Source organism: Carassius auratus, unplaced genomic scaffold (genome assembly GCF_003368295.1).
Source record: "Carassius auratus strain Wakin unplaced genomic scaffold, ASM336829v1 scaf_tig00012123, whole genome shotgun sequence".
Lineage (NCBI taxonomy): Eukaryota > Metazoa > Chordata > Actinopteri > Cypriniformes > Cyprinidae > Carassius > Carassius auratus.
Window position 1 is genome coordinate 31760 of NW_020524262.1, and position 21515 is coordinate 53274.

At 41.1% G+C, this 21515-nt stretch overlaps 2 protein-coding genes across 2 annotated transcripts; both read left to right on the forward strand.

The window, feature by feature from the left end:
• Window positions 1-2739: 2739 nt before the first annotated feature.
• LOC113073425 (olfactory receptor 13C2-like) lies at window positions 2740-3699 on the forward strand. Its single transcript, XM_026246295.1, has one exon. It carries the CDS (start codon window positions 2740-2742, stop codon window positions 3697-3699), a length of 960 nt encoding a protein of 319 aa, XP_026102080.1.
• Window positions 3700-9612: 5913 nt separating this feature from the next.
• LOC113073424 (olfactory receptor 1M1-like) lies at window positions 9613-10572 on the forward strand. Its single transcript, XM_026246294.1, has one exon. The coding sequence runs from the start codon at window positions 9613-9615 to the stop codon at window positions 10570-10572; it is 960 nt and encodes a 319-aa protein (XP_026102079.1).
• Window positions 10573-21515: the final 10943 nt, after the last annotated feature.

The following is a 21515-nucleotide window of genomic DNA, read 5'->3' on the forward strand; positions in this document are numbered from 1 at the left end:
CCTGACTCAACTCTGGAAGGTCAACAGGAGCCTGACTTGACTCTGGACAGTCAACTGAAATTTGACTCAAATCTGGAAGGTCAACAGGAACTAGCCCTGACTCTGGAGGGTCAACGGTAACTAACCCTGACTCTGGAAGGTCGACGTTGACTAACCCTGACTCTGGAAGGTCCATGAACACCTGACTCGAGAGTTCGCTGGAACCTGACTCGACTCTGGAGAGTTCGCTGGAACCTGACTCGACTCTGGAGAGTTCGCTGGAACCTGACTCGACTCTGGAGAGTTCACTGGAACCTGACTCGACTCTGGAGAGTCAACTGAAATTTGACTTGACTCAGGAAGGTCAACAGGAACTAGCCCTGACTCTGGAGGGTCAACGGTAACTAACCCTGACTCTGGAAGGTCGATGGTGACTAACCCTGACTCTGGAGGATCCATGAACACCTGCCCCGACTCTGGAGGGTCAACCGGAAACTGACTCAACTCTGGAAAGTTGACGGGCACCTGACTCAACTCTGGAAGGTCAACAGGAGCCTGACTTGACTCTGGACAGTCAACTGAAATTTGACTCAAATCTGGAAGGTCAACAGGAACTAGCCCTGACTCTGGAGGGTCAACGGTAACTAACCCTGACTCTGGAAGGTCGACGTTGACTAACCCTGACTCTGGAAGGTCCATGAACACCTGACTCGACTCTGGAGGGTCAACCGGAAACTGACTCAACTCTGGAAAGTCAACGGGCACCTGACTTGACTCGGGAAGGTCAACAGGAATCTGACTTTATTCAGGAGGAACAACTGGAACATGACTCGACTCTGGATGGTCAACAGGAACTTGCCCTGACTCTGGAGGGTCAACGGTAACTAACCCTGACTCTGGAAGGTCGGCGGTGACTAACCCTGACTCTGGAGGGCCCATGAACACCTGACTCAACTCAGGAGGGTCAACCGAGAACTGACTCAACTCTGGAAAGTCAATGGGCACCTGACTTGACTTGGGAAGGTCAACAGGAATCTGACTTGATTCAGGAGGATCAACTGGAACATGACTCGACTCTGGATGGTCAGCAGGAACTAGCCCTGACTCTGGAGGGTCAACGGTATCTAACTCTGACTCTGGAAGGTCGACGGTGACTAACCCTGACTCTGGAGGGTCCATGAACACCTGACGCAAGTCAGGAGGGTCAACCGGGAACTGACTCAACTCTGGAAAGTCAACGGGCACCTGACTCGACTCAGGAAGGTCAACAGGAACTTGACTCAACTCATGAAAACCCATGAAAACCCTGACTGGACTCTGGAGGGTCAACGGGGACCTGACTCGACTCTGGAGGGTCGACTCTGGAGGGTTATCTAGTTGCTCTACCTCAAGCCCATGAATGATCAGTGCCCAGTGAGATTTCCTCTCCTTCCTCATGTCTACAATAACTTAATTGGTTGTATCTGTGTTGAGGGTGAGATTGTTGTCCACACACCATTTGCCCACATGGGTTAGCAGTGGCCCAATGGTTAGAGACTTGGACTAATTATCTGAAGATTGCAGGTTAGAGTCTCGATGCTGGCAGGAGTTGTAGGTGGGGAGGGGGGTGTGAATGAACAGTGTTCTCTTCCACCCTCAATACCCATGGCTGAAGTGCCCTTGAGCAAGGCACTGAACCCCCATTTGCTCCTTGGGTACGGGATATATAGCTGCCCACTGCTCCAGGTGTGTGTTCACGGTGTGTTCACTTCTCATTGCTGTGTGTTTGCACTTGGATGGGTTAAATGGAGGGCACCAATTCTGAGTATGGGTTACCATACTTGGCAAATGTCACAACTTTCACTTTCTTTTCACCATTTCACCAGACTAGTGCGGCAGCAAGTATGCTGTATGCTGTTTCGTCACCACCACTCCAACGTGGTATAGTCAGGGAACTGTGTTCTACAGTTGTATGTGCAATAATTGTTTATGGTTCATTTAAGAAGCATGGAAAACAATATTTAAACAATTTCTGTAGCGATATGTAAAGCTTTAGATATGAAACCACTAACCCTAACTTTTAACTTCTTATAGAATATTTTGTGGGTTAAGGGCTTCCTTTACAACTGCAATTTTGCACATCCCTGTAGATTAGTCATTGTATTTCATTCTGACGTACCTGATCATGCCAGATCTGTGTTATGATTGGTCAACTGACAAGTCTGGAGAGGCCTGCCATTCATATATGAAGGATATATAGTTCAGTATGTATCAGGTTTGGAGAAGTCTTTTTACGGTGCCATTTCTGTACTAGCTTGAGCAAGACATCCTAAAGTCATATCTTTCTTTCTGTGAGTACACCTCATCCACTGTATTTGCAGCATGTATTATACAAAATCTTGCACACTGTATACAGCAATTTTATGGCAATATAAGGTTTTCAAGATGCATGTTAAAATAATTGTGCTTTCAAGACTTGAAATGCCTAATATGTTCATGTATATATATATGTGTGTATATATATATATATATATATATATATATATATATATATATATATATATATATATATATATACACACATACATACACACACACACACACACACACACACACACAAACATACATTTTACTGCAGTCTATATATCAAATTTAGATTCAATTGATGCAATATTTGTTGTAGAGGAAAATATAATGAAATCTTTTCTTACAATGTTGAATAACATACTGCTTTTTTTTTTACCCGGACAGGATGAATAGAGTATCAAGAGTGAACTCATCATGAATCTTGATCTCACTGAAAACAGGAATATTTCCATCCCGTCTTATTTCTATATCAGTGGTTTTTCTGGTATACCTCACATGAGGTACTATTATATATTCTTGTTTTTTGTCTACATTATTTCTTTACTTGGAAACTCCTGCCTCATGCTTGTTATTATTATGGACCGAAATCTTCACATCCCTAAATATATTGCTGTCTTTAATTTATCACTGACAGACATTTGTGAGAGTACCGCTGTGATTCCTCAGCTACTGGATATGTTTTTGTTTGGGAATCAGCTGATCCCTTATGGATTGTGTTTGTGTAATATGTTCTCTGTGTTTGTATTTACTTCAGCACAGTCCTTAACTCTTGCTGTCCTGTCTTTTGACAGATTAGTAGCAATTTGTTTACCACTGAGGTATCATATGATTGTGACCCACAGATCAATGCTCGTTATAATTGGAGTTATGTGGGCAGTGGCACTGCTTATAGTAATCATGGCAACAGTTTTTATCAGCAGGCTTTCTTTCTGTAGAGTTATTGTCATTATAAATAGTTTTTACTGTGATCATGGCCCTTTATATCGTTCTGCCTGTAGCAGCAATGTCCCAAGCTCTGTGATAGCCAACTTGTCTCCGATTTTAATTCTCGGCTTTCCAGCATTTTTTATCATCTTTTCATATACATGCATAGCTGTGACATTGTTCAGAATCACAACCCCACAAGACCGTAAAAGAGCCACAAAGACATGCACTGCTCATTTAATAGTAGTGGCCATATTTTATGTACCCATCACTTTTACATATGCTCTTTTTTCCATTGTAAACACGAACACAAGGATCATTAATCTCTCTCTGACCTCTGCACTTCCTCCAATGCTTAACCCTATAATCTACACATTCAAGACAGAGGAGTTCATTATCTCTTTGAAAAAGCTTTTTAAACGGAGAATCATATTCCCATCTCCAAAATAAACCTTTTTTCCCCAATTTGAAAAACATTGTCAGGCATTGTTGTCATCTGTATTGTTTTATCGTTGTTGTTGAATCATTTATGCTTCAATGTTCTGCATTTCTAAATATAATTTAATATGAGAAGCCAAACAACAGGTATCATGACAAATGCTTAATCCAGTACTGTGATGGATTGAATAATAATAAGAAAAAAATATATAATTAGATTGTTAATTGTTAATTAGACTTTTAATCCATCATTTTAAGTAAATGCATAGTTTAGATGAATAGGAATTGATAAGTAAATTAATAATGGCCTACAATGATTTGTGAATTCAATTTGTGAATAAAATGCATTAAAAACACAGAATGCCTAAAAGTAATAGTTGCACACAAATATTTATTTATCTATTTAATTCTCTAAAAACATTCTCTAGAAACAGATAGTAATGTAATTTAGGCCTAACAAATGTTTACAACCTCTAGAGCATGTTCAATAGCTGTATTGTTACAAAGGAAATTTATTTAACTGATTTTCTTTTTTGTGTTTATAAAAGGGTTTTCTTTTGCATGTTCTTTCACTTGGCTGTTGCCTCCATCCTCAATATTGGTGCATTTGTTTGTTCACATGAATTTGTTAATTTACAACAGTCATTCGATGATTAGTGAATGATTATTAGCTCTGGAAAAAAAACTACCATTAAGGATAATATTTTTGTTTCTGTTTCAAGAATGTTTAGAAGATTTAACCTTAGTCATAATGTAGCAACAGATCTTCAGGCTTCAGTTTCTCCACTCTATAGATTAGTACCAGTGCTAGTTCTGTGCTGTGACAGTTGATCAGCTGACAAGTCCAGTAAGGCCTGAAGTTGTAGTAATCAATCAACTGAGGGATATAGTTCAATATATATATAATATTATTGTATCTCCAATAACACCTTTGCATCCAAATGCCCAGATAATTAAACTTCCCTGACACAGACAGTGCCAACTACTGTATGCTGAATCCCATCATATACACTCTAAATTCAGAGGAGGTTATGCAATCCATAAAAGAACTATACAAACAACACAAAGTGAATGCAACCACAAAAAGAAGAGTGAAATGCAGGGGAAATTAAAAATAATCATTACAGGTTTAATCTGTCTGTTTGTCAGCTGTGAGCAAGTTTTATTTTGTTCGTAGTTGTAACATATTGTGTTGTAAACAGGCCAAATGTGTTTAAAACCTTTGTGCTTGAAACAGAGAAAAGTTTTTTTTTTTGTAATTCCTTTCTTTCCATCAATACAAAAAGTTATAAATATTAATTTTTATATATATTTTATAAATAATTATTTAAATATTCTGTGTTTTGAGAGTATTTCTATAAACTACATGTGAAATACTACTGTGCTCTTGTCTTTATTGTATGTTGTGATCTTTTTGATCTGTGTGGAAGCTCAGCTTTTATACCTAAAGTTATAGACACATTTTTACTTACACACCAAGTTGTTTCATATGAAGCATTTCAATCTTGACCACTTTCATTATATAATTACAATTTACAACTACATGAGTTGAAAAGCAAAATGTGATAGAGAATGATTCCAATGAAGTGAACTTTAAAGGAAGAAACAAAAATCAGATCGGATTTCAGGTTCAGTTAGGTGGAGTTGGGGTTGGAGGAAGAATATGTTTTATAACGTTATAATGTTTTGTTGCAATTGTTCTTCTTTCCTCAAGGAATTTTTTGGACTTTCCGGCCTCTTTGGAACATTTCCGTGCACACAGACTGTAGAGAGATGGTGTGCAGCTTCATGACATTTGAAGTTTACTGCCAATGGAGAACTTCTAGGACATTTACAATGCCGGACATCACATGTAAACCCATGAGAGTTATACACAATATCCTTAAACACTTCCCCCACCTAGCAGAACCAGACTGAAATTCCTAAGGGGGGGCTTTGAACCTATGGTCTCCACAGAAATCTTTGTCAGAGAATGACAAAGAAACTGTCTTTTCTAGATATGAATGGACCAAAATGAACTCAAAATGACTTCTAAATGAATATCAGTCCATCGCTTAACTCCATATTCATTTATATGTAACCCACACATTCGACTATCATGTTTATAATCACTTATTGTGTATGTCTTTTAATAACTATGGGATAGCTTAAGGATTCATAATCATGTTTGGTATGTTTTTGATGGAATCTGCTTGCTTTAAACAGTCCTGACCATCAGTTATTTGTCAAATGTATCATATTCTTGTTATAGTAATCATATACAAAATTGTACCCTTCAAGAGCGGGAAAATTCGGACCATGTGCTTGATAAGATAACATGATTTATGATACCCCCGAGCCAAGACAATATCTGATTGGTCAAGACAACATTTGAGGTGTGGCCAACAGGCCAGCTTAAATACTTAGGACAACATAAAATCTTGCTTTTAGCTTTTAGCTTTGCTTCTTTAGCTTTTAGCCATGCTTTAGGTCATCACTGTTCTTTGAGCGCGGTTCCAGCATGCTTCAGCCTGCACGCCTGCTGCTACTTAGCCACGATGAGAAGAAACACCACCTTGTCTCGCCAAACTTTACTTCTTTTCTTTTCCGTTTGAGAGTTTCGTGTTCTGAGTTAAGTTTTGTAACGTCGAGTCTCCGACATCTGACCTCGAGCACCCGTTCAACTTCAACCAGCCCACACAACTCCGGGTCTTCATCCAACAACCAACCACGGGCTTCCCTAGACGTCATTTCAGCGACTACTGAACTTCCAGCCAATCAGCGACACCGGGAAACAACGGGAACGCCTTTACACAGGCAATTTACCTTCAGACATTTGTACTGGTGTATCTAAAAGCTTACATTTATGTGTCTTTTTGTTCGCTGTAGCAGCCATGTTTCCGAGATAAATCATACCCCTTCGTTTGAAGTGTAGTTTCGAAAAATCTTCGTTTGAAGGGCTATCTGGCCCTTCCCCTTACCCCTACCCCTCCAACCAAAAGAGAATTGAGACACCCCTACCCCTTCACGTGAACGCGTGAAATGGAGGGGTAGGAGAAAAGGGGAGGGGCTAAAGGGTAGAATTGGGATTGGGCCAAAGTCTCACTTAAAGGGTTAGTCCACCCAGATAGCAAATTTATGTAATTAATGACTTACCCTCATGTTGTTTCAAACCCCTAAGACTTCTGTTTAACTTTGGAACACAGTTTAAAATATTTTAGATTTAGTCCGAGAGCTCTCAGTCCCTCCATTGAAGCTGTGTGTACGGTATACTGTCCATGTCCAGAAAGGTAAGAAAAACATCATCAAAGTAGTCCATGTGACATCAGAGGGTCAGTTAGAATTTTCTGAAGCATTGAAAATACATTTTGGTCCAAAAATAGCAAAAACTATGACTTTATTCAGCATTGTCTTCTCTTCCATGTCTGTTGTGAGAGAGAGTTCAAAATCAAACCAGTCTGGATATCCGATTCGCATCTCTAATATGCATTAATCCACAAATGACTCAAGCTGTTAACTTTTTTAATGTGGCTGACACTCCCTCTGAGTTCAAACAAACCAATATCCTGGAGTAATTCATTTACTCAAACAGTTCACTGACTGAACTGCTGTTGAGAGAGAACTGAAGATGAACCGCGAGTAGGGCTGTGCAAAAAATCGAATGCGATTTTCATGCACATCTCATCAGTAAAGACGCTCCTGTAATTAAAAGTATATCTCCCAGCACGTGTGTTCAGATCAGGGTTGCCAGGTTTTCACAACAAATCCTGCTCAGTTGCTTCTCAAAACTAGTCCAAAACTAGCCCAATAGTGTTTCCAGGAGGTTCCCTGATAAAAGAATTGCTTTCCGGGGTTAAAATTTAAGTTTTATGGCATGGTTGCCTTTGTAAAGTTCGCATTTTAGGGGCTAAATATCACGTTATTTCTATTGGATCGCTTCCACCCGCGGACATGAAAAACAACCACAGACTTGGCAACATTGGTTGGCATTTACTACACCGAGCCGTAATTCACTGACAATCTACACAAAATCAATTTTAAAATCGGTGGCGATTTTTTGTCAATTTTGAAAGCGATTTTGTGTAAGTTGTCGGTAGACTACGGCTCTGTGTAGTAACTGCCGCTCCACCTGAACCAATGTTGCCAAGTCTGCGGTTGTTTTCATGTCCGCGGTTTGAAACAACCCCAATACCAATAACCTGATATTTAGCCCCTAAAATGTGGATTTTACCAAGACAACCGTGCCAAAAAACAAAACATATATTTTAACCCCGGGAAGCATTTTTATTTTTATCTGGGAACCTCCTGGAAACGCGATTAGTTTTGGACTAGTTTTGAGAAGCAACAGGGCAGGATTTGTTGTGAAAACCTGGTAACCCTGATCTGAACACACGTGCTGGAGTTAATACTTCCAATTAAAGGAGCGTTTTTACTGATGAGATGTGCATGAAAATCGCATTCGATTTTTTGCACAGCCCTAGGCCAGATAACGAACAAAACATTGACTCATTCACATTAAAAAAGTTAACAGCTTACGTCATTTGTGGATTAATACGTATTAGAGATGCGAACTGTTTAAAACGATTCAGTTCGATTTGGTGAACAGAATGATTCGTTCGCGAACTGGACATCCAGCTGCTTTGTTTTGAGCTCTCTCTCACAACAGACACGGAAGAGAAGACAATGCTGAATAAAGTCGTCGTTTTTGCTATTTTTGGACCAAAATGTATTTTCGATGCTTCAAAAAATTCTAACTGACCCTCTGATGTCAAATGAACTACTTTGATGATGTTTTTCTTACCTTTCTGGACACAGACAGTTATACCGTATAGACAGCTTCAGTGGAGGGACTGAGAGCTCTCGGACTAAATCTAAAATGTCTTGTGTTCCAAAGATAAATGGAGGTTTTATGGGTTTGAAACAACATGAGGGTAAGTTATTAATTACATAAATTTGCTATCTGGGTGGACTAACCCTTTAAGTGGTTTAAAAAAATCACTAAAGACTAATTGCATTTAATATTGCTTTAAAATGTGATACATTTGAAGTTAATTACAAATATATTCAAGCATTGAAAATAACATTTAATTTGCACTCATGTGTGCTCTTTTAAAGTATATTATTTCTGCAATAAGTACTGTTTATAAAAGTATACTTAAGTGCACTTCTTTTTCACAAAGGAGGTCTTTTTGTGAGGAGGCGATTTTAAGTTAGCAATGCATTACATTTATGCACTTAGAAAAAAAAATTGTATGTGCAATAATTGTTTATGGTTCATTTGAGAAGCATGGAAAACATTATTTAAACAATTTCTGTAGTGATATGTATAGCTTTAGACATGAAACCACTAACCCTAACTTTTAACTTCTTATAGCATATTTTGTGGGTTACAACTGCAGTTTTGCACATCCCTGTAGATTAGTCAGTGTATTTCATTCTGACGTACCTGATCATGCCAGATCTGTGTTATGATTGGTCAACTGACAAGTCTGGAGAGGCCTGCCATTTGTATCTGAAGGATATATAGTTCAGTATGTATCAGGTTTGGGAACGTCTTTTACAGTACCATTTCTGTACTAGCTTGAGCAAGACTTCCTAAAGTCATATCTTTCTTTCTGTGAGTACACCTTATCCACTGTATTTGCAGCATGTATTATACAAAATCTTGCACATTGTATACAACAATTTTGTTTAAAAAAGGGCTATGGAAATTTTTAAGATGCATGTTAAATATAATTGTGCTTTCAAAACTTGACTTTGTTCTGGAGGGATTATACATATACATATACATATACATACATTTTACTGCAGTCTGAATATCTATTTTAGATTCAGTTGATACAATATTTGTTGTAGAGAAAAATATAATGAAATCTTTTCTGACAATGTTGAATTATTATTTTTTTTTCTGGACAGGATGCATAGAGTATCAAGAGTGAACTCATCATGAATCTTGATCTCACTGAAAACAGGAATATTTCCATCCCGTCTTATTTCTATATTAGTGGTTTTTCTGGTATACCTCACATGAGGTACTATTATATATTCTTGTTTTTTGTCTACATTATTTCTTTACTTGGAAACTCCTGTCTCATGCTTGTTATTATTATGGATCGAAATCTTCACACTCCTAAATATATTGCTGTCTTTAATTTATCACTGACAGACATTTGTGAGAGTACCGCTGTGATTCCTCAGCTACTGGATATGTTTTTGTTTGGGAATCAGCTGATCCCTTATGGATTGTGTTTGTGTAATATGTTCTCTGTGTTTGTATTTACTTCAGCACAGTCCTTAACTCTTGCTGTCCTGTCTTTTGACAGATTAGTAGCAATTTGTTTACCACTGAGGTATCATATGATTGTGACCCACAGATCAATGCTTGTTATAATTGGAGTCATGTGGGCAGTGGCACTGCTTATAATAATCACAACAACAGTTTTTATCAGCAGGCTTTCTTTCTGTAGAGTTATTGTCATTATAAATAGTTTCTACTGTGATCATGGCCCTATATATCGTTCTGCCTGTAGCAGCAATTTCCCAAGCTCTGTGATAGCCAAATTGTTCCCAATATTAATTCTCGGCTTTCCAGCATTTTTTATCATCTTTTCATATATGTGCATAGCTTTGACATTGTTCAGAATCACAACCCCACAAGACCGTAAAAGAGCCACAAAGACATGCACTGCTCATTTAATAGTAGTGGCCATATTTTATGTACCCATCACTTTTACATATGCTCTATCTTCCATTATAAACACGAATACAAGGATCATTAATCTCTCTCTGACCTCTGCACTTCCTCCAATGCTTAACCCTATAATCTACACATTCAACACAGAGGAGTTCATTATCTCTTTGAAAAAGCTTTTTAAACGGAGAATCATATTCCCATTTCCAAAATAAACCTGTTTTTCCCCAATTTTAAAAACATTGTCAGACATTGTTGTCATTTGCATTGTTTTATCGTTGTTGTTGAATCATTTATGCTTCAATGTTCTGCATTTCTAAATATAATTTAATATGACAAGCCAGACAACAGGTATCATGACAAATGCTAAAGCTACTACTCTGATGGATTAAATAATAATAATAATAAAATACACAATTACTATTGTTATTAAAATAATAAGACAGAGTGAGAAAATAATAGCATTCTACCTTGAGTGTGTAATTCTTTTGTTGCTTACTTAAAATGTATGCCTGCTTCTTTTCATCTGACCTCATCCTGACCTGAAGTAATAAAAGGGGCACTTTAGGCCGCCCATTAAAAAAGGGTGTGATGTGGTTCTACACAGTCTCAGTAAGGAAGGTAGAAGACAGGGGTCGGCTTGAGGCTGGGACTCTCGTTTATTTGAAGATAAAGCAAGTAACGGTGCCCTCCTGGCACAAACAGCGTACTACTGCATAATCACAGTCAATAACTCAGAATTCGTTTTCTGTCGGTTTTTCCCAGCACTGCACGAGGTCCCAGCGTGTCTCTCTCTCTCTCTCTCTCTCTCTCTCTGCGGTGTTTCGGCTTATAACCGGTCTCTCCACACCAATTACTGCAATCAAACACACATGTTCATTATTTGCACTTGACCTACTCACGCCTCGCTCTGCTCCCTCGTCTCTCTCCCGTTGCAGATTCCGCCAAACCACGCCCCCCTCGCCACATACCCCCACCGCCCGACTCAGGCCGGGGAGCCATCCGGCCTGCAGCTCCCCCCCACCTCCTCCTGGAGAGGAAGTCAGCCACAGCCATCTGTACACCCGGCCTGTGGATCACCTGAAATTTAAAAGGTTGTAAAGTGAGATACCACCGGGTGATCTGCACATAGGTATCTTTCATGCAGTGGAGCCACTGCAGGGGAGCGTGGTCCGAACAGAGGGTGAACTGCCACACCAGGAGGTCATACCGGAGGGTAAGAACAGCCCATCTGATAGCCAGACACTCTTTTTCTATGGTGCTGTACATCGTCTCTCTCTTAGAGAGCTTACGACTGATGTACAGCACCGGCCGTTCTTCCCCCTCCACCTCCTGGGACAGGGCCGCGCCCAACCCTCTCTCCGACGCGTCTGTCTGCAAGATAAAGGGGAGAGAAAAGTCAGGAGCATTTAGGAGCGGTCCGCCACACAGAGCATCCTTTATCTGGGTGAAAGCCTGCTGACACTGCTCCGTCCACTGGACCCTATCTGGTGCCTCCTTTTTAGTTAAATCAGTAAGCGGGCTAGCAGTATCCGAAAAATTAGGTACAAACCTTCTATAATAACTTGCCAGCCCCAGGAACTGTCTAACCTCCTTTTTGGTCTTGGGCCTTGAGCCAGAGCGAGAGATTGGGATTTTGAACTCACTTCTGGACCGAGATCCTCCTCCCCAATCACTACCTTCGCCAGCATCACTGATTCAGCCTTAGACCATATTTTTAGTAGGTTGAGGTGATATATTTGATGTGCTCCGCCCCTATCCGTTCGAGCTACCTCATAGTTGAGATCCCCAACTCGCCGTGTGACCTCAAAGGGTCCTTGCCACTTCGCGAGTAACTTTGAACTAGACGTAGGGAGTAATACAAGCACTTTATCTCCAAGTGCAAATTGACGTAGTCTAGCCCCCCTGTTGTACAACCGACTCTGTTTGTCTTGAGCCTGCAACAAATTCTCCATTGACAGCCGCCCCAACATGTGGAGTTTTGTTCTCAGGTCCATGACGTACTGAATTTCATTTTTACTATTAGAAGGTCCATCCTCCCAAGTTTCTTTAAGGACGTCGAGGACACAGTGGGACTGACGTCCGTAAAGAAGCTAGAAGGGGGAAAACCTCCTGTACAGCGAACAAGAGGGGTTCTAGCCACTTATCCCAATTTTTGGCATCTTCCTGTACGAACTTACAAATCATGGATTTTAACGTGCGGTTAAATCGTTCGACCAGCCCATCTGTTTGTGGGTGATAGACGCTTGTTCGAATCGATTTAATGCCCAATAACTCGTAAAGCTCGCGAATAGTACGTGACATAAACGAACTAATGCAAAGCGATGTCCCCGTGCTGACCGCTCTAATGGCCCAATGAGGGGGGCACAATGGTGCTTTTGGGGTGGCCGGTGGATTCACCAGTTGATATTCACGACAAGCCGCGCACCACCTGCGCACATTCTCGTGAATGCCCGGCCAGAAGAAGCGGGCCATGAGACGGTTTAGTGTAGCCGCTTGCCCTAAATGCCCGGCCATTGGATTACAATGAGCGGCCTGGAAAAGCTTTTCCCGACGGCTTCTGGGTATTAATAACTGGGTTGTATCTTGCTTTGTCTCTGCGTCTTGGATCACCCGATACAACATACCTTTTAAAATTGAAAAATAAGGATAAGAGAGCGGTTGATCAGGGTGGAGAAGCTGTCCGTCGATAGAACAAACCTGATCAAAGGCGTTTTTCAGTGTTTTATTGTGGGACTGTTCCAGGGGAAAATCATCACACTCCGGGAGGATGTTCCGCTCGAGAGCACTCGGTTCCCCTGCAACAGGCTCCGGAGGTTCCGGTTCAGCCTCTCCCAACTGCGCAACCGCTACCCTAGCCTTCTCTCGTTTCCCCCAAGAGACATCCGAACATAAATACCCCAATAATTTATTAAACTAGGGCCAATTCGTACCCAAAATTATCGGATGCCTGAGTTGGGGATTAACTGCCACCTCTATTCTATGTTTTTCTCCCCTGAATTGAATATCCACAGGCAAAGTAGGATAATTCACCACTTCCCCATGTACACACCGAACCTTAAACATGCGGCTATTATCCAATGCCCTCGGATGAATCAGACTTTGATGTATGGAGGATTGGCTACATCCTGAATCCACCAAAGCCTGATATGTACCCCCCTTGATACTCACTGGTATTTAGTATAGGCCAGCTTGATCGAGGGCAGCCTGTGGCGTGTCGGGGACCCGGATCAATGTCCCCATTTCCATCAGCGGACACCTATAAATAAAATTCCCTGGGTCCCCACAGTGGCAACAGGCCGGTCCAGACTTCTGCTGATGTTGCTCCGGGGTGCGACCAACCCGCTGAAGGATGGCACGCTTGAGATCCTGGTAGACCAGGAGGTTTTGGACTGGCAGTTGGTGAGCAGCTACCTGCGTTTCTCCGGACAACAGGGGAATGAGCCGCATGGGCCAGTCCCCGGGGGGCCACCCTCGAGCCTCTGCCGACTTTTCGAAAAAATCCAGGAAGGCCTCCGGATCATCGTGAGGCCCCATCTTGTTGAGCGGCAGAGGAGATGTGCTGTCATTGAATGAGGGGGTGGCCCGGACCTCCCGGTCTACCCAGCTCCGTAACAGCTTGCGGTCTTCATGCTGGGCCCGGAGGAGCACCTCGAAGCATTTATCCTGCTCCTCCTTGATCGCCAGCATGTGTTGGTGTTGTTCCTGATGAAGACCGGCGAGCGACTGAATGATGTCCGCAAATGGTGTACCTGACGGAGATTGCATGGCGGCGGCGATCTTCTTCCTTCACGGGTTTCGGCACCAGTGTGATGTGGTTCTACACAGTCTCAGTAAGGAAGGAAGAAGACAGGGGTCGGCTTGAGGCTGGGACGCTCGTTTATTTGAAGATTAAACAAGTAACAGTGCCATCCTGGCACAAACAGCGTACTACTGCACAATCACAGTCAATAACTCAGAATTCTTTTCTGTCGGTTTTTCCCAGCACTGCACGAGGTCCCAGCGTGTCTCTCTCTCTCTCTCTCTCTGCGGTGTTTCTGCTTATAACCGGTCTCTCCATGCCAATTACTGCAATAAAACACACGTGTTCGATATTTGCACTTGACCTACTTACGAGGCTCTGCTCCCTCGTCTCTCTTCCATTGCAGATTCCGCCAAACCACACCCCCTTGCACAAAGGGCTAAAAAATTTACAGAATTACATTGTGTATTTTTGTTCAACTATATTCATAGTTATTAAATCAATGTATTTACTTTTAATCTGTAATTGCAAATAATTTCAAGTAAATGCATAGTTTAGATGAAAAGGAATTGATAGGTAAATAATAATGGCCTACAATGATTTGTGAAATAAATTTGTGAATAAAAAGGAGTGCCTAAAAATAATAGTTGTACACAGATATTTATACATCTATTTAATTTTCTAAATACATATATTATATTGAATATTCAAGAAAGCCTTTCATTGTTGGCTGCGTGCCAAGTTTTTTACAATATGCACAAAATGATCCTCTTTATTTTGCGACTCCGAAGTAAACTGTTTCAAAGACTTTTGATTCATTAGCTGTTGAACCAGCAGTAAACGGTAAAAAAATTGTTCTACAAACCAGTGTGTATATGATGAGAATTATAAATTGTAAATAATATGATCACAAATAACACTTTGCAATATCAGGCAGCATAAGGTAATGTTCCCTGTCAAGGGAACTTCAAACTGCGTCCTCTGAAGGGACACTATGGGGAACACCTCGTCGTGACCCGTGTCTGAAGCATACTTTGAAAAACGCCAACATGTTGGCCGGCGACAGCCTCTGACGTCGCTACCGGCGCGACTATAAATACGCGCCTGTAGGACTCGTCACTTATCTTCTTCGTCTTCATTGACTGTTTTGTTTGAAGCGTGCATCTGAGAAACGACCAGAACGGTAAGAGCGATCTATTATTGTTATCATGGCATCCACTAGCAAGGCGTTTAAACAGTGTGTGCATCCATGTCAGCGTTATATGACACCTGATGACACACACAGTCTTTGCGTCTCTTGTTTGGGCGAAGAGCACGCGCGCGATGTCCTTGAGGGGGCAATCTGTATGTACTGCCTCAGGTGATGCTCCCCTCGCTTGAGGGGTTGGAGCTCGCCTCTCCCGTGCGCCTCTGCGATGCTTAGGAACCTTTCTGTTCACACGCTAAGCCTGTGTACTGTCTCAAAACCACATGGTGGTCAGTGTGCACGTGAACACTTTGCGCACTGTCTCAAATCCACGGTAAGTGGTAAGTGTGCACGAAAGGCTCTGTGCACTTTCTAAAATCTTGTACGGTAAGGGTTACGCGCTCCGCTTTGTTCCCTTTCTTAAGATGATTAGCCCCGAGATTCCTTCCCAAACATCGCTTCCCTCAACATGAGGGGCTGTGTAGACTCCCGCATATTGTGGTTTTTCAGATAGTAGGCTTCACCAGGTCTCTCTGAAAGCGAGCTCCCACATACTGTGGTTGTCAGGTAGCAGGCCTCACCAGGCCTCCCTGGAGATTTAGCTCCTACATGCTGTGCGTTTCCACTAAAAAACGAGCTCCCACAGTTTGTGGTTGTCAGGTAGTAGGCTTCACAGGTCTCTCTGAAGCTGAGCTCCCACATACAGTGGTTGTCAGGTAACTTTTCTGTACACACGCTATGCCTGTGTACTTTCTCAAAACCACATGGTGGTCAGTGTGCACGTTAACGCTTTGCACACTGTCTGAAATCCACATAAGTGGTAATTGTGCACGCAAGGCTCTGCGCACTTTCTGGAATCCTGTACGGTAAGGGTTACGCGCTGCGCTTCGTTCCCTTTCTTAAGATGATTAGCCCCGGGGTTCCTTCGGCTTCATCCAACCAGTGTGTATTTGTTATACACCTCAAGCACCGCCCCTCAACATGGGGGGCTGTGTGGGCAATTCTCGCGGTAGTTTAGCAGTGCTCCCCTTTTCAAAAAGGGTCGCCTATGAGCATGCTGCTCGGAGCTCGGAGTCCTCCTCTCATTGGAGACTGAATTCTCGGTTTTTTCATCAGAGCGCTCCAGTACTACATACTGTTTTGAGATGCACTGTGAGCACAGACACCCTTCTGAGGCAGGGGCTGAGGCTCGGGGAATGGCGCCTTCGCACCAAGGTGTTGAAGCAGAGTTAGAGAGGTTGGCCAGACCTGGGTGGATCGGTTTTGTGGCTCAAGAGAGCGTCACACTATCCCCTCTGGCTTCCTCTGACTCATCCAGCTCCATTGGGGCTGGACGCCATGGTACAGGCGTGGCCGAGGCTTCATCTGTACGTTCCGTCTTCCAATTGCTCTGCTCCCGGGCCATTCCATCTACAAGCTGCTCTATCAGAGTGCCACGAGAGCCCCTCCTTTGTGACAGGCAAGACTTGGTAATAAACAGTGCTAGGGTCTTGGCCGTATCCCTTTAAAGGAATCTTTCGTGATTCCAAGCCTTCAGCTCTACCCCGGGCCGAGGCCCTTCAGGTAAGTTGGGTATGTAGCTTAGGCCTTTGGCCATAAGGGATAATGTCATGGACAGCTGTCGAACCGTTCCAGGGGTGACTCCCAGTGAAATGATAGAGTTGGTACTTAGTGTTTGCCATGATTCTGGCCTGCACTCCCCTCAGCATGGGGAGTTCCCCATAGTGTCCCTTCAGAGGACGCAGTTCGAAGTTCCCTTGACAGGGAACGTCTCAGGTTACGAATGTAACCATGGTTCCCTGAGAGGGAACGAGACACTGAAAAAAAAAAAAAAAAAAACTTTTAAGACTTTTTTTTTAGAAGATTTAACCTTAGTCATTATGGAGCAACAAATAGGCTTCAGTTTCTCCTCTCTATAGTTTAGTACCAGTGCTAGTTCTGTGCTGTTACGATTGATCAGCTTACTAGAGGCCTAGAGTTTGTAGTAATCGATCAACTGATATAGTTCAGTATACAGGGGCCACTCAATAAATTCGAATGTTGTGAAAAAGTTCATTTATTTCAGTAATTCAACTCAAATTGTGAAACTCATGTATTAAATAAATTTGATGCACACAGACTGAAGTAGTTTAAGTCTTTGGTTCTTCTAATTGTGATGATTTTGGCTCACATTTAACAAAAACCCACCAATTCACTGTCTCAATAAGTTAGAATATGGTGATATGCCAATCAGCTAATCAACTCAAAACACCTGCCAAGGTTTCCTGACCCTTCAAAATGGTCTTTCAGTTTGGTTCACTAGGCTACACAATCATGGTGAAGACTGCTGATCTGACACCCTTCACAAGGAGGGTAAGGCACAAACATTAATTTCTTAAGAAGCTGGCTGTTCACAGATTGCTGAATCCAAGCATGTTAACAGTAAGTTGAGTAGAAGGAAAAAGTGCGGAAGAAAAATATGCACAACCAACTGAGAGAACCACAGCCATGTTGTGGAGACGCTGTATGTTTCGTTGTGAAAGTGAAGCTACTTTATTTGGCTTTCCAAAAGAGGACAGAACTAGAAATCACTGGTTAAGTTGTATTTACAACACTGTTCCAGAACACTTCAACCAAAATATTCAGATGTGTGCAGTACATTTTGCGGAGGACAAGGACTGTTTCCTGTGAGCATACAATGTCTGTTTCTATAAAGTGGGGCAATTCCAACTTTGCAAGGACAGTCTGGCGCTTCTAACTCACAGTCGATAAGTATGTTTTCATATGTAAAGGATTTTCCAACTGATTTTGTTTTGAGCTGTGTAGAGTAGAACTTGTTGTTTGTCGTTTCTCCGATCATAAATGCAGACACGGTTTTATGTTTACGTGGCACGATCTGCAACGCAACCATAGACTGTATAAAATCACGGACGTAGTGTCTGTGACGTCAACCGCAGATTTCTGAAGAGCATTTTGAAGCTCAAAGTGGGTGGAGCAGGCCATTGCCATCTTGGCAGCTCGTCACTCCCGGATAAGTGAAAATGGGCAGAGGCGGAAGCTCCATTTTAACATGGGGAGTCTATGGGACTAATTTCCTTTTGGAGCCAGCCTCTACCGGCCAGTCGATGAATTGCAGTTTTAGTCACTTGCGTTTCACGAAAGACCGGAAGGTTGCCGCTGGAATGCAACATGTAAAAACAGTATAAATCATTGTAATCAGTAATTATGTCCCCACTGGACACAACAGATGCCTCGTTGGTAATGGGTTTTATTGTTTTTTTTCTGGTCATACTGGCATCACAGTATGTTAAGGGGCGTAACATTTTCGTCACACGCTTAAGGTATTCAGCCAATCACAATGCACTGGATAGCTGGTTAATCAGCATACACCCTCATGTTTTTTAGAACATGACCTTTGTAAAAAATCGAAGAAAGGTGGGACAAACAATAGTATAAACAACATAGGATAAACAATAGGATAAACAATAATGTACAGTATGTGGAAAATAATGCTTTTTTTTTAACCTTAAACCACATAAACTTTTTAAAATGGTCCGCTCACATATAAAGTTGACTTTTTTTTTTTAATTCTTAAAAAAAAAATTCTAAGAAATTATTTCACCTTTAGATTTGAGTGCTAAATAAAATATTATGTAAGGTTTTCATTCATCCTATACTATAAAATATTCCTTCGGTTTATGAGGACAGAACACAGAGTGATGAGTATGACAAACTTCTAAAATCTAAGAGCAAGAACCCAGCGGAACTGTTTTATGAATGCTCAGCTAACCCATATTCAATTAATTATGACACGGTGATAAAAGTAAATACTTAAAAAATGTTCAAATGATTTTCAAAAAGTTATTTATTTATTTATTTTTTACGAACAAAGTCTTCTGTTTGGCTTCTTTATTTTGATTGTCCAAGAAATAGGTACATTAAACATACATGAACATTTTTCATGAAATATTTCTGTGCTTGATAGAAATTCTTGAAACTATGCCTTTTGTTAAGTAAATACAATGGATGTTTTTGTTGCGCAGCACTGCCTCAGAGGCCTCTGCATCAGAAAGCTTATGTGGCAGAAGTCCTCTGCTTCAGAAGCTGCTCTTTTCTAGTGTTCTGGTAGGTGGTCATGCACCCCTTAAACTTCTAAACCTCAGTCTGACACTTCCTTCAGTCCTGATGCTCAGCCATTCAGTCCTGCAGAGCATAGTGCAGCTCAGCACAGCATGTCCTGGAAATCATCCCGTCCACTCGATCATCCTCATCCTCACTTCTTCTCCGGGTGTGAGTCATCCTTAGAATGTAAAATTATAATTTGAAATGTGTTGCAATAAATTACGACGAAAGTATCAAAAAAATATATATATACAAGTATAAAGCTGTAAAGAAAAAAAACAAGCTGCTCGTATGTATTCGATTACCTTTCACGCTCGAGCCCTTGAAGAAAAACTAAATATTTAAATAAACATGCTTTTGCAGTTTAAGATTTCAAGAGCTTCAGGAAGGTTTCATAACTTGTCTAATTGGGGACATTTCATATCACAAACAGGAAATGTGTTTCATTTTTAAAAGTCCGAGTCCATTCATTAACGGAAAAAATGACAAAAGATGCAATTACACTTGTCATTCACTAGATGGTAGTGTTGTATCAGACAATTGCAATCGGCTGAACTGCCTATTTGCTAAAGCCACCACACCTTTAGTGACTACAGTAGAGATTTTTGATGATTTGTTGTTGATTGTTGTCTTAAGCAGCATGTATTAGTTTGACTTTCTAAACAATTACTGGTCAACCAGTGAACAGTTTTAACATTGTGACTATTAAGAAGAAAGACTTGGTTTTGTTTGTGGTAATAAAACATAAATCTTCTGGGGTATTAGCTATATCAATATCAACCAAAGCCAGATTACCAACAACCATGTACTTTGGGACATGCAAACGGTGGTTATATAAAATATGATGGTGATCAGAAAGACATTGCACATGATTGTGATCACATAAAGCAGAGCGAGGAACATGACATAGATTTTACTGTTACAATGTTAAAATGTCCAGCTTGCCATCAAAGACCACATTGCAAAGACTGCTCGATCTTGCAGGTTTGCATTGCACAACATCAGAAAAATCAGGCCTAATGGAGCATGCTGCACAACTTCTTGTCCAGGCCCTTGTTATTTCTAGGCTGGACTACTGTAATGCTCTTCTGGCTGGACTTCCATCAAGCACAATCAAACCTCTACGAATGATTCAGAATGCAGCGGCATGACTGGTCTTCAACGAGCCCAAAAGATCCCATGTTGCATCTTTCCTTGCACTGGCTATGGGTTGCAGCTTGCATCAAGTTCAAGACATTCATGCTTGCACAGAACTGCCACAGGCTCAGCACTCGCCAACTTCTACTCACTATTATGAATCTACATCCCCTCCAGAAGTCTGAGATCTGCTAGTGAGCGATGCCTCGTGGTACCATCAAAGCAGGCTCAAAATCTCTTTCCAGAACATTCTCGTTCACCGTTCCTGGCTGGTGGAATGGTCTTCCCACCCCTATCCGGAATGCTGAATCCCTGACAATTTTCAAGTGACAGCTGAAACTCATCTCTTTCAACGCTACTTGACTTCATCCTAAAAAAAAAGAGAAAAACCCTTCGTCTTTCTCTATTTTATTATGTCCCTTTCTGGCTTGTAATTATTTGAACAAATGTCTGAAAGTTGGTATTATGAGCACTTCCTGTGTCTGTGTCTGTTTGCTTCATTAAGAAGAATCACTTTATGTTTTTCCCAATAGTTACTTTGGATAAAAGCAACAGCAAAATGACTAAATGTAAATGTAATTAAACAGAACAAAAAAAAATAAGATCTCAGGTATCTGAATAGTTTTTAGAGAAAGGATATTCATTAGCAATCTTAATTAATGTGAGATGAATGATGGTGTAACTAATTGCCTGAAGTATCAATAATTAATCCAGTTTATTTTTGTGAAAACAATAAAATCTCTTTGAGGGATAATACAAAGGTGGTATTACAGTATATACATATAACTTACACTATCATTCAAAAGCTTGGAGTCAGTAAATTGTGTTTTGAAAAAAAAAATAACATTTTGTTTCAATGTTACAAATTCCCTGTATGACAGATAATATATATTAGAGAAAAGTGTTTATTACGTTTGAAATATGGATATTTTAACAAAAACAAAAACACATGCATACGTTACAGAAGGCCTTTATTCACCCCCTGGAACTAT